This window comes from Camelina sativa, chromosome 12, assembly GCF_000633955.1.
Source record: "Camelina sativa cultivar DH55 chromosome 12, Cs, whole genome shotgun sequence".
In the NCBI taxonomy this organism is placed as follows: domain Eukaryota; kingdom Viridiplantae; phylum Streptophyta; class Magnoliopsida; order Brassicales; family Brassicaceae; genus Camelina; species Camelina sativa.
In genome coordinates, this window is record NC_025696.1 from 14,278,364 (window position 1) to 14,290,741 (window position 12,378).

At 35.9% G+C, this 12,378-nt stretch overlaps 3 protein-coding genes across 4 annotated transcripts; 2 read left to right on the top strand and 1 right to left on the bottom strand.

Moving 5' to 3' along the window:
- LOC104733507 (heat stress transcription factor A-4a-like) lies at nucleotides 495-2,143 on the top strand. 2 transcript variants are annotated; one of them, XM_019233906.1, is made up of 3 exons: nucleotides 1,180-1,266; nucleotides 1,363-1,649; nucleotides 1,774-2,143. In XM_019233906.1, exons 2-3 carry the CDS (start codon nucleotides 1,413-1,415, stop codon nucleotides 2,107-2,109), a joined length of 573 nt encoding a protein of 190 aa, XP_019089451.1. In that variant the 5' UTR covers nucleotides 1,180-1,266; nucleotides 1,363-1,412; the 3' UTR covers nucleotides 2,110-2,143. The 2 variants fall into 2 exon arrangements, with proteins under 2 accessions (XP_010451382.1, XP_019089451.1); XM_010453080.2 differs by lacking the exons at nucleotides 1,180-1,266; nucleotides 1,363-1,649 and adding an exon at nucleotides 495-750.
- LOC104731694 (heat stress transcription factor A-4a-like) lies at nucleotides 4,398-5,302 on the top strand. Its single transcript, XM_010451157.2, has 3 exons — nucleotides 4,398-4,744; nucleotides 4,859-5,041; nucleotides 5,146-5,302. The coding sequence occupies exons 1-3, from the start codon at nucleotides 4,517-4,519 to the stop codon at nucleotides 5,290-5,292; spliced, it is 558 nt and encodes a 185-aa protein (XP_010449459.1). The 5' UTR covers nucleotides 4,398-4,516; the 3' UTR covers nucleotides 5,293-5,302.
- LOC104731695 (protein STICHEL-like 3) lies at nucleotides 5,478-9,875 on the bottom strand. Its single transcript, XM_010451160.2, has 6 exons — nucleotides 7,377-9,875; nucleotides 7,075-7,294; nucleotides 6,560-6,976; nucleotides 5,942-6,467; nucleotides 5,798-5,861; nucleotides 5,478-5,711 (listed from the first exon to the last, which is right to left on the bottom strand). The coding sequence occupies exons 1-6, from the start codon at nucleotides 9,402-9,404 to the stop codon at nucleotides 5,610-5,612; spliced, it is 3,357 nt and encodes a 1,118-aa protein (XP_010449462.1). The 5' UTR covers nucleotides 9,405-9,875; the 3' UTR covers nucleotides 5,478-5,609.

The window sequence follows — 12,378 nt, forward strand, 5'->3', positions numbered from 1 at the left end:
TTTGGTATTTACTATTTAGGCTAGAGGCTCAACTTTGGAGAACCCGTAAGTTTTATTCTCGAGAACTTTTCTGCACTTGTAAGGTTGGGAGATTTATTTTCTAGTCTTGACCTTGTTTTGGAGAAGAATTATGAACCTCTTTTTCTATTATTTTGCAGTTCAATTATATATATATGCATTGATTTGTTCTTCTTATTTCTCTATGTCTCATTAGATCCTTAATTGGGTTTAGGGTTTCATAATGGATTAATAGATGTTAGATTGTTAGTTTGGAATTGATCTTGTTATTCTTCATCTTTGTTGCTCTTATTGCTGGAACTAGATTAGCTACCTAGTTAATTAAAGAGAAATTTGGTATCTATTAAACCGAGATCACTTTAGGGTTTTGTTTCACAAGGTCCCGATGACTTCTTCTTTGTTCTTTTTAGGCTGATATCTCTTATCTGATCACTGTCTGTTTTGATTTATTTCGATTCGATTGCTTGTAGGAATTTTGTAGTTTTGAAGGATAATATGGACGGTGACAATAATAATCATGGAGCTCCTCATCGTGTTTCTATAGAAGAGAAGAAGATATGCTTAGATTTCATGAGGAAAGCATATGCGATGGTAGATGATCCTTCGACGGATTCGATAATCTCGTGGGGATTTAATGGTGATAGTTTCATAGTCTGGCATCCTCCTGAATGCTACAGAGACCTTCTTCCTCGTCTCTTGGGTGTCCCAAACTTCTACAAATTTCAACTATATGTAAGTCACTCAGTTAATTTTATAGTTACTTGTTCTTCTTATATAACATTGGAAAATTGGGGCCAAGTTAAAACATTTTTTTTTTTTTTTTTTTTTNATCAAATAAGGAAATGATTGTGGTTGGTTGTAAGGATTGTATATAATTTAGTTGAAACTTGTTTGGATACAAAGATAAGAGAGGATGATACAAAAATGTACTTCAAAAATGTTAAGATAGATAGAGATATATTACAGTAATAAAAGGGGATTTAAAAATAATTTATCTAATAATATATGGAAAAAAAAATCAATCTGATAATATTAGATTTTAGAAAACTTTTTAACTTGATTGAATACATTCCTTTAATTTGGGGGTAAAGAACTAAAATATTTAAATAATGAGATCTAATTAATTAATCAAAGAGAAATTTGGTATTTATTAAACCGAGATCACTTTAGGGATTTGTTTCACTATATATTGTGTATAACCCTTGCTTTCAAAAAGACAATCGCACGAAACCATCACAATTTCACAAGGTCCCGATCACTTCTTCTTTGTTCTTGTTATGATGATATCTCTTATCCGATCACTGTCTGTTTTGATTTATTTCGATTCGATTGCTTGTTTTTCAGTTTAAGGGATTTCGTAGTTTTGAAAGTCATATTAGCAAGGGATAATATATATGGATGGTGACAATAATAATCATGGAGCTCCTCATCCTGTTTCTATAGAACAGAAGAAGATGTGCTTAGATTTCATGAGGAAAGCATATGCGATGGTAGATGATCCTTCGACGGATTTGATAATCTCGTGGGGATTTAACCGTGATAGTTTCATAGTCTGGCATCCTCCTGAATGCTACAGAGACCTTCTTCCTCGTCTCTTGGGTGTCCCAGACTTCTACAGATTTCGACTATATGTAAGTCACTCAGTTAATTTTAGTTACTTGTTCTTCTTTATAACATTGTAAAAATTGGGGCCAAATTAAAACATCTTTGTGTGTGTGTGTGTATATATAAACAAACGGGGGATGGCATTGGCAGGGGTTTAAAAAGGTTGTCTCGTCGGTACATTTGGAATATGCAAGGGATGATTTTGTTAAAGGGCGACCTGAGCTTTTGGAAAAGATTGGCCAAAGCTTCCTTGAAGAACGTGAGAAGAAGATGAAGCCACTTAGAGATGCGATGAGAAATTGCAAGAACATGGATGAGGAACGTTTAGTCACCAAGGAGTGGATGGCGACACTGGAAAGGGAGAGAAGAGTCCAAGTCGATAAAGATTTTTTAAAGGATGCTGATCTTCTTTTGCTACGCATCTCTAAGTATAAGGAGAGAAGGGCCAAATCTTTTACCAGATTTGGTGGATATTATTATTATTAAACAAAATCTTTTTGTTTTATTTCCCTCTACCAAATGAGAGCGAATTCAAAGGGTCTGGTGGGTTTATTTGTTTCTTCTGATAAAAAAATGGGAGACAAAGGCCAAAGCTTTTAGCTAGTTTTAAGTGTGACTTATATATATATATATATAATAGGGATGTGATGAAACAAATAACCCCTCTATGTTATGTTTCTTCCATGTTCTATATATTTGAGGTTGTGCATCTCTCTGGATTATTTACTGCTACAACACAACCCATTATCCGTAAAATCTACTCTTATATCCAATGAAACTAGAACAAAAGTCCTACATACATCTAACACTATAGAAACTCTACAGTGTTAAACTAAGTTGGTTGTTGAGGCTTATTTGTTTCTGGTAAAAAAGTATATTTTGCAAATTTAGTTTGTTCTGTTGCATATGAAGTTTAAGATTATCTGTAGAGGCTGCCACACAAGCACATTTTGCAAAGATGATTCATTTGGTATTTGTGATTTCCCAGCATTCTCCAAAACTGAATGCTATATTAGATCTTAATAGGTGCAGATGCCTCCTAATTAATGTAGCTAGGGCCACAATTGATAAAGCTTTAGCAAATGAGAGGTCGAGGATTTTATGCAGAATGTAGCATTCAAAAGGGAGAGAATATGAGAAGCTTTACCAAAACATGTTGAGAATCGATTGCAACTTAAAGTGGATAGCCTCAACAATTTGATCAATCCTGCTGATGTTTGAGTTAAAAGTTACAACATATATATCTTCATGAATAATCTCACATCTATTTTTCAATTGTTGCGTAAATTTATTTCATCTATCTAATGAGAGCTTTAGGTGTTGACTGGTTCAACCGCTATCTCCCGCAAACGCTGCGTTTGCGGGAGGTAGCGGTTGCTAGCGTTTGGTGCCAATCACACAAACCGCTTCCAATCGCTCCCAACCACTGAATTCCAAAAGCTGATTCTCGCAAGCATTTACGGTTGCAGGCGTTTGCGGTTGGAAATTTTTTTCTAAACAAAAAAAATAATCAAAAAATACTAATTTTTTTTCTTATATCTTCAACCTAACCATTGTACCCATAAAGGAGGAAAGAAATTGAAGTACAAATACGATTGAGGAGATTAGAATATAAACAATTACAAGAAAATAAGATTCCAATTAACAAAAAAATCAAAAAATATGATATAAAACTATTGGCACATTGCACATACGTTCCAAAAAAACTAAAAATAATATAACATTTCATCAGAAATTTAAGAAAATAAGATTATTTGTGAAAATATTAAAACAAATTACCAATGACTCTTCTTTACTCTTTCATAATTAATTTACCTTAGCCTTGTAATTCAATATGAGGAAGTTATTGAGTGTGTGAGATTTAGCAGAGAAAATCTATAATCTAAAGCATAAGTTTTGTCATTTATCATATTACTTGATTAAATTTTGGGTGAAAAGCCAAATGCATAAAGTAATGAGTGTTTCAATATGAAATTTTTTTTTTTAAATAATTATTTTTGTATTTTTAAAGATTTTTAATTATAAATCAAATTAAATTAAGTTTTTGGTGTTTTTAAACATTTATATAATTATATATTACATTTATTATGTTTTAACCGCTACTGCAACCGTTGGTCAACCAGTCGTTAAACTCCCGCAAACGCACCCATTTTAAAATGCTAAACCAGTCATTTAAAACGCTTAATAACGCTTGAAACCGCAATCGCCTGCTTCTGCAATCTCCCGCAACCGCAACCGTAAACGCTGTGTAACTTATGAATACTCTCTAGTCTCTACTGTATTTATCACTCTCTGGTTTCAAAGTTCTTTTTCATTTTTTTCTACTACAGGTATATTTTCCAAAATTCATTTGTTTTGTTGCAGATTAGCTTTAGAAAACAAAATTAGAAACAAATGAAAATTTTGTTTTGATCCATAAAACCTCGAGTAACAATTTTCACACAACTTGCTGTTTGTTTGGATTCCGCAAATTCTTAGGAATGAATATCTTGTTCATATCCGCCACGTTCTTGATCCATATTGATGCTATAGTCAAATTTGATAGATATTGGTTTGAGGGAAAGAATTTAAATATTAAAACACTGATGTCTAATAAATATCTTTTTTCGCAACAAATATCGGAATATAATTAATTATTGAGAAATTGGTTTATCTATTAAACCGTGATCTAATTAGCAATCTCTTTTTTCTTAATTAATAATTTCGGTTTCACATATATAACCGTGATCACTTTAGGGTTTTGTTTCACATCACGTAGATCATCATCACAAAGGTCCGATCTTTTCTTCGCTATTTTTGTTGTTGTTGATTGTTCTCTTATTTGCATTCGTTTAGTTTGTGTTAATTTTAATTAGTTCGGTTCGAATGATGTATACTTAGGGCTAATATATAAATGGACGGTGAGAATAACAATCATCATGTTTTGCAATTGCCTAGAAGAGAAGAGATCTCTGATTTCCTGAACAAAGCATATTCGATGGTGAATGATCCTTCAACGGATTTAATAATCTCGTGGGCACCGAGCGGAAATAGTTTCATCGTTTGGAATCGGCAAGAATGTTGCCAAAACCTTCTTCCCCGACTCTTACAAATCAACGACTTTGGAAGATTTCTAGAATATGTAAGTTTTTGTAAATTCCTTCATCAGCCAAAAATTCAATTATTATAAAATCTTTTGTGATCGATGTTGCTAATATATACAGTATGTTGTTTGTACGTAACGTAACGTATATAGGGCTTTAGACATTTTGATCTTGGACAAAAATTGCAATTTGCATGCATTGATTTCGTGAGAGGCCAACCTCAACTTTTGGACAAGATTGTCGAACGCTACTTGAAAAGGCTGATACATATTCATGCGGTTGATCATTTTCGTAATCACACGATTCCTTACCTTCGGAATCTTGCTTATAGCAGGGTACGGTGGGTTTTTTTTTTTTTTTTTGGTCTCTTGCTTTAACTTAACGTAATTATTGAAGTTAACCAGTTTGAATTTGTTATTCTTTAATAATATATTCGCAGGAGACCTATAATACTGAAGATTTTCAAACTAGCCTTAAGCTTTTGGAAGATATCGAAAACCTTCTTAGCAATTGGAGGATGTCCACTGAACCAGATGGATCAAATATCATCTCCTTGTTGAATAACTTTCATTTACCGTCCTTATGAAATAATCAAATGTGTGATTGAAAAAGACTTGAAGTGCTTTGCCTTTGTTCATCGATTTTACAAGACAAAACATGTTTTTAGCCTTTGTAGCGAATTATGCTTTTCCAGCATTTCTTGAAGCTGTCTTACATTAATAAAGGTGCTCTTTTTTTTCTCAAGTTAGTTGTAACGAATGGTTCTAACAGTTAAAACTAATCCATTTATTATTTTGTGGTAAGAACATATCCATAAACATTATAAATTGCAAAGAAGCTACACTGATTGTGATGATTACAGTAAAATCTGCGTATGAACGACCAAAGAACAAACGCTTTTTTTCATCTAGTTGGAGATCTAGTCGACAGACATTTTCCGCATGACACGAGCTTCAGTAACGAATTTGGTCTTGCCCTTCTTGTTCTCATCTTCAACCTCGTGGCCTATCATTTACAAAGTTTCCATTTTTTCAATTACCGATAACCAAAAAGTTTTGATTTTTACTTAAGAAGAGGGGTTTGTTGTTTACCTTGCGACGTGTGCCTCTTGAGGATTTCCAGCATAACAAGTTTCTTGATCTTGGTTCAAGTCTCCTGTAAGAAATAGAAAGAGTTAACATTTTTTACTTGATCTATCTTCAGGATGTTTGATTTGAGTGTTTAGAGATTCTTACAGATTCTCTTGCTCCAGCTTCTCGGCGATAGACACGGCCTTACGTTTAGACCAACCGTTTTGGAGTGAGCATCCATCAGCTTGCTGGATCACATGAGCCAACGAGACTTTACCTCTCACAATGCTTTGACTCTGGCTTGCTTCCAAATGTTTCCTTCTAGCTCGGGCTAATGCAGAAGAACCAACTCGCTCTGTCCTCTCTTCTTCCTGTTGCTTCTGTTGCTGTTGTTGTCGTCTTTGTCCATTTGATTCAGTAACTTCAACTATCTCACTTCTTCCACTTCCATCAATGTTGTAATCGTGGCCAATGAGTGCTAAAGATTGTGGCAAGCTTTTGTCTTTCACAGGTGGGTGAGGATGATGATGATGATGCCCATTGTTTCTAGGATCTTTCTTTGTCTCGCATCTGATCTCTATAGTGATTGGACACTCAAGAACCTCCTCAAATGCTTGCATAATATGGCCACGAAATTTCTCAGCTGTGGATTTGGTTAACGGCGAGCTGAACATTAGATGCACAGTAGGAGCTGCCACAACACCAGAACAAAAGAAACTTAGAACAAAAGAATCTGTCAACATATATTAAGATGTAAGCTTTGTCAATACGAAAATGCATTACCTGATCCAAGGCTAAGAGAGACAATTCTTCCTTCTTTATAAAGAAACTCTCTCAAACCATTAACTCGAAGCTTCTCGATAACTTCTAACCAAATTTCTTCAACAGCGGGTCGGTTTTTTCTACTATCACCTCTTCTTCTGTCCAATCCAGAACTTCTTCCACCTGCTGGATCGCTAGATGGATCAAGATGGTGATCTGAGCTTTCTCTACCTCCATTGTTCTCTAACGGTAATGGGCTACGGTTAAAGCTAGTATCTGCAGTGGATGAACGCTGAAGCAGATAGTTCTGATCAGGAGCCAGTTGAAGCAACGCGGCTGTGAGCCAAGTCAGTTTATCATTTGATACTCTCAACTGTTTCTCTGCCTCGGATAACGTCTTAAGGGCCTGTCTCAGTTTCTCCATATCTTCTTTAGGTACTATAAATAGTGAACAAAACCAAAAGTTGGATTAAAACATATGAACAAAACAAAGCTATTGCAATGTTAAGGTAGGCTGGAAAATGTAGAAAACTCACATGGATGTCGCCTAAAAAACTTTCTCTTATGCCGATCTTTAGTGAAATCGTAACTACCCGCAAGAATATCTGTTATGACCGTTGCAAGCTGAGACATTAAGGCCAATGGTTCTACACTTGTTTCCATTATTGTTCTCAGATTCTTCACAGTATTTACAGTATCTGCAGATAAAGCTAAATCAAGAAGATCCACTAATTTCTCATCAGAAACAAGCCCAACCTGAAAAGATTAACAGAGAAATTTCAGTTAGAAAAGTATCCAACTTTCAATTGTTGTATCAGTGAGACAGAGCAGTGCTTACCAGTTCCTGAACTAAAGGAACAGAGATCCTCTGTCCTAACAAACTCAGCTGTTCAAGAGTCATCTCAGCATCTCTTAATGAACCATCTGATCTCGAAGCAATAAGCTTCAATGCATCTTTATCTATTTCAATCTCTTCTTTTGATGCAATCCATTGCAACGAGTAAACTATATCCGCGTCCTTCAGTTTCGGGAAAAAGAACTTCTGACACCTCGATATGATCACATGAGGCAAAACATCAAGACTCGAACACACGAGGATAAAGACTACACGGCGTGGCGCTGCTCGGTCCACCACTTTGGACAATGAATTCCAACAATCAGATGACAATGTATCACAATCATCAAATATGAACACCCGAGGTGACTGAGATGAAACCATCACATTACCACCATCCAGTAATAAATCCATGATGTTCTCAAAGTCATAGTTCCCAACAGGACCAACTTCTCGAATGTTCCAGCTTTTACCCATATCATGTGAAACACAAGAACTGCAAGTACCACAAGGCTTTGGCTGTTCCATTGAATGACAGTTCAAAGCCCTAGCAAATATCCGAGCGCAAGAGGTCTTTCCAGTTCCATTTGGACCGTGGAAGACATACAAAAGTCCAAGCTTTCGTCTAGCAACTGCATTAGAAAGAGCTTGTACCACTAGATTCTGCCCCAGGAGATCCCGGAACGTTTTAGGCGTGTATTTCTCAGTAAGACTCTGATGCTGTTGCTGATGTCGATGCCGAGCATTTATATGGCTCTTCTTTTTGTGTTTTTTCTCCCCTGACCTTCCTTCTGAAGCAAGGTCAGAATCATCTTCGTTCTTGAGAAGATTGTCTGCAAAAATCCCAAGCTCCCCTGAGTAATCATGCACCCAACCTTCATTCTCTGCACTATCAACTAGTAAAGGAAGTGCTTCACCATCAGAGTGGATAAAGGAGCTTGAGTCATCATCAGATTGTATCATCATCATATCAGAACCATTTCTCTCATTGGTTTCACCTTTCCTTCCTCTTGAATCAGACATACCACAAGACAAACTCCTACCCGCCTTATCAAGAAACGTTTTCCCTCGGTGATGAATTCTCGACCAGTTAAACGGAATCCCACAAGCCTTAGTCATGTTCTGTTCCCCAAATCCTTCTTTTTCTACCTCATGCTTCTCACCTTGAGGCAATGTGTTAGAAGCAACAGACATCTCACTCTTACCACCACCATTACCTCCACCACCAGTATCTCTACTCTTACCTCGAACTCTCCTCGTCCCTCTAAATTTACGCCTTTTAGGCCGACTCATTCCACCCGTGCATCCCCGACTATTACCACCTCCAACTCCATACCTAACCCGTGGACGAACATTAGATGAAACCACATCATCACTATCACCTACAACAACCTCATTAAGCTGATCAGATAATGTCTTAACCATAGCATCATTAACCCTGCTAAGCCTCCTACTAGCTTTTGATCCTGAATTAACCGACGCAACACCATGAGAAACAACCTCATTCACATTCTGATACTCATCCCCAATTCTATAACAATTTCTACTAGATTCTTCTCTCTTAACTCTCCTACCACTACTGTCCCTTTCACCACTAATAACAGGACCCGACCTCTCATCAGAAGGAGTCACTTTAGATGTCCCAAAATTAACAACAGGTGAAGAACCACTCAAAGCAGAGAGCCTACGACCAGACTTCTTATGATCAATAGACCTTCTTCCACCTTCCAAATGATCTCCTTTCTTCGGAAGCAAATCAACAACAGAAGGAGGAGTGTTCCAAGCAGGAGGGCTAGCAGAAGGATCTCTAAGAGAACGTGACCTTTGGAGAACAATGAGGTCTCTCATTAAGGCACGGTCAGTTAAAACAGGACTCTGCTTATGCATATGGTTCTTCAAGTGAATACAATTGGTTAAATGGATGTGGTTACGAAGATGCTCACCGATGTCTCCATTTGCATCTTTCAGAATTCGATTCCGAGTTGAGGAAGAAGAAGCAACCCTTGTCGTAGTAGTCGTCGTCGTCGTCATTAATCCTCAGAAGAAGAAGAAGAGCTTTGTCTCTTTCCTCTTCGGAATCTTGCACAAGAACCAAATCGAATTGTATCTCATTTTTTTAAAACCAAATCTTCGCAAGTTTCCAAATTTGAAGTGATTTTGTTTCGAACAAACTATGGCAATTAGCTTTGAATTCCACAAAAAGATTACAACTTTTTGATTTCTCAAATCTCACGAAACACTCACAAACCCACTACGAAGAGAGAAGTTCCCAAATCAAAACAAAATTAGTAAAATTGAAGAAACCCAAATGGGGAAAAGAGTTAAAAATGGAAACTTTGGAGCTCTGCTCTGTTACAAACAAAGTCTAAGGGAGGAAGCTAAAGCATCAAAATTTCTGGTTCTTGTACACTAAAGATGAGAGAACGTTGTATCTCATTAAAGATGAGAGAGAGAGAGAGAGAGAGAGAGAGAGAGAGAGAGAGAGAGAGAGAGAGAGAGAGAGAGAGAGAGAGAGAGAGAGAGAGAGAGAGAGAGAGAGAGAGAGAGAGAGAGAGAGAGAGAGAGAGAGAGAGAGAGAGAGAGAGAGAGAGAGAGAGAGAGAGAGAGAGAGAGAGAGAGAGAGAGAGAGAGAGAGAGAGAGAGAGAGAGAGAGAGAGAGAGAGAGAGAGAGAGAGAGAGAGAGAGAGAGAGAGAGAGAGAGAGAGAGAGAGAGAGAGAGAGAGAGAGAGAGAGAGAGAGAGAGAGAGAGAGAGAAGGAGAGAGAAGAAATTGATGAGGGTGAAAGAAAAAAAAAGAGAGAGGCAAGTGGGGATTGTCGTTGTTGTTAGTGACCTCATCAGCCACAGAGGAAAAAAGCAAAAGAAACGGCACCGTTTTAAAAGGAATCACAGATCTCTCCTCATGTCTTCACCAAACTTTCACATGCAGGATTCAGAGGAGAGACTAATGGGGTTTTTGTGGAGAAAACGATGGCTTTTGGCAGAGGGTAGTAAACACCTCCCTTTCGGGTAGAGGCTTTTGTTGTTCTTTTTAGGTTTCTAGTGAAAGAGAGAGAGAAATTAAAAGAGTGGGAGGGGACAGATCTGTTTACAGACACGAACACAGAGGCATATTATATATGAACAATAAAGAAGTGTGTCCGTTTGTAGGAGAAGCATGCAAAAGATTATATTATGTCCTTTTTTTTTGCTTTTTGCTTAATTAAAAAGATTACACATTTTTGAAAAGTTCCGACCTTTGAACTATACGGCTTGTTTTTTTGTTAATTTTGTACGGTTTTTTTTAAATAGTCGTTGGCATTTATTTTTATATTTTTTGGGTTTTTTTGTCCGTAATATGATTGGGTCATTTTGAAAGCTTGGAAAAATCCATTTAAATGTACAACAATTTTAAGAACTTCATCTAATGACAAAAATACTTTGTTAGGTGATTTGGATTTACAATAATGTGTAATATGTTTGTTTTCTAATGAAATATGGTTAAAGGAGAAGAGAGGTGTCCACTCAAGCTAGTCAAATCTTTCTAGTCATCAAAATAACAAAAATACAAAGCAGCGACAACTATTTATTTTTTCCTTGGTAATATGATTGGGTCATTGGTGGATTCTACCGTTAGAATTCCATTAAAAATATTCTTACGTTAATCTCAATTCAATGACAAAAGTTTACATTCTTATACTACATTAATGATTTCATTTTTATTTACTCATAAAATATGGTAAAAGGATTAGGAGATGTCCATTCAAGCTAGCCAAATCAATCTACTCATAAAACAGTATCAATCCAAAGTAATTATCATATTATTTTTTCCTTCTTAACGATCATGGGCATATTTGATTTTATACCCTCTTTTGTTTAAGTTAAGGTTTCTACTTGCAACTGTTCAAAATGAGATATGTCTCATCAACTCTAAATATAATCACTGTTACCAATCATTAAATGATCGAGATGAATAGTGCCTCTAGTAGCTCTACGTAATTCACGGACTAAAATAATTTGTTTTCTAAATGTGACGGAAAACAAAAGAAATTTGTATGGTTTCTATCTCAAGTAAGATTCCATAGTTCCATTATCAAAATATGTACTTAATTAGTGTGTGTTTTATTGCCAAAACTGCAATTAGACAAGAAAAGCAAGCAATAGGATACGACAAAACGGAAACAAAAAGCATCCGGGGGATAACTATTTGCGGTCAACGTCCGATCACGTGCGCACATTGAGAGTTTGAGACTGAGATGATCATTAAAAAAAAAATATGATCACTAAATTTATATATCAAGATGCTTTTGTTATTTCTGTGGGATAAAACTAGGAAAATGTAATATATCATGGAGCTGGGGATTATTTATACTCTAAATATTTAAAACCAGATTTATTATATGATAGACTGATAGTATATGGTTAACTGATCATAACTAGCGATCAATCGTATAAATTTTAACTAACATTCTCAAAAGATATTAAATGTTAGTAATCAGTACAACACAAGTGAAGAAGGCATAGGATTCGGATAAAAATAATAAATGGGGGAAAGAGGGGGTATGGAGTAGCAAAGCATGATGGACCACCGATTTGGATATTGGAAATTAGTAATATAGTCTGTCGAAGGAAGGCGAGATCACGTGTCTTTTGCGAGACTCATGAGACATTTTTTTCACTAATACAATAAAAACATATCAGCATGGGTTCATGTATCTATGTGTAACCTATGCTATATACAACATATGTATATACACGGTAACACGAATTTAAATTTAGGCACCTGAATTTTTTTTATATGTTGAATCGATCTATATATACTGTAGTACTTAATTTGTTCGGTACATAGAATTAGAATGCTTTTAACTGTGACATATAGATAAACATAAATACATAATGGGCAAACGATATCTAAATATATTTCCTTATTGACACATCATCTAGTCAAAACTTTTTTTTTGTGCGTGTCTTTGCTTTCACTTTTCATGGCCTAGTTGAAGATCTTAATACCTAATCTTACATTTTTT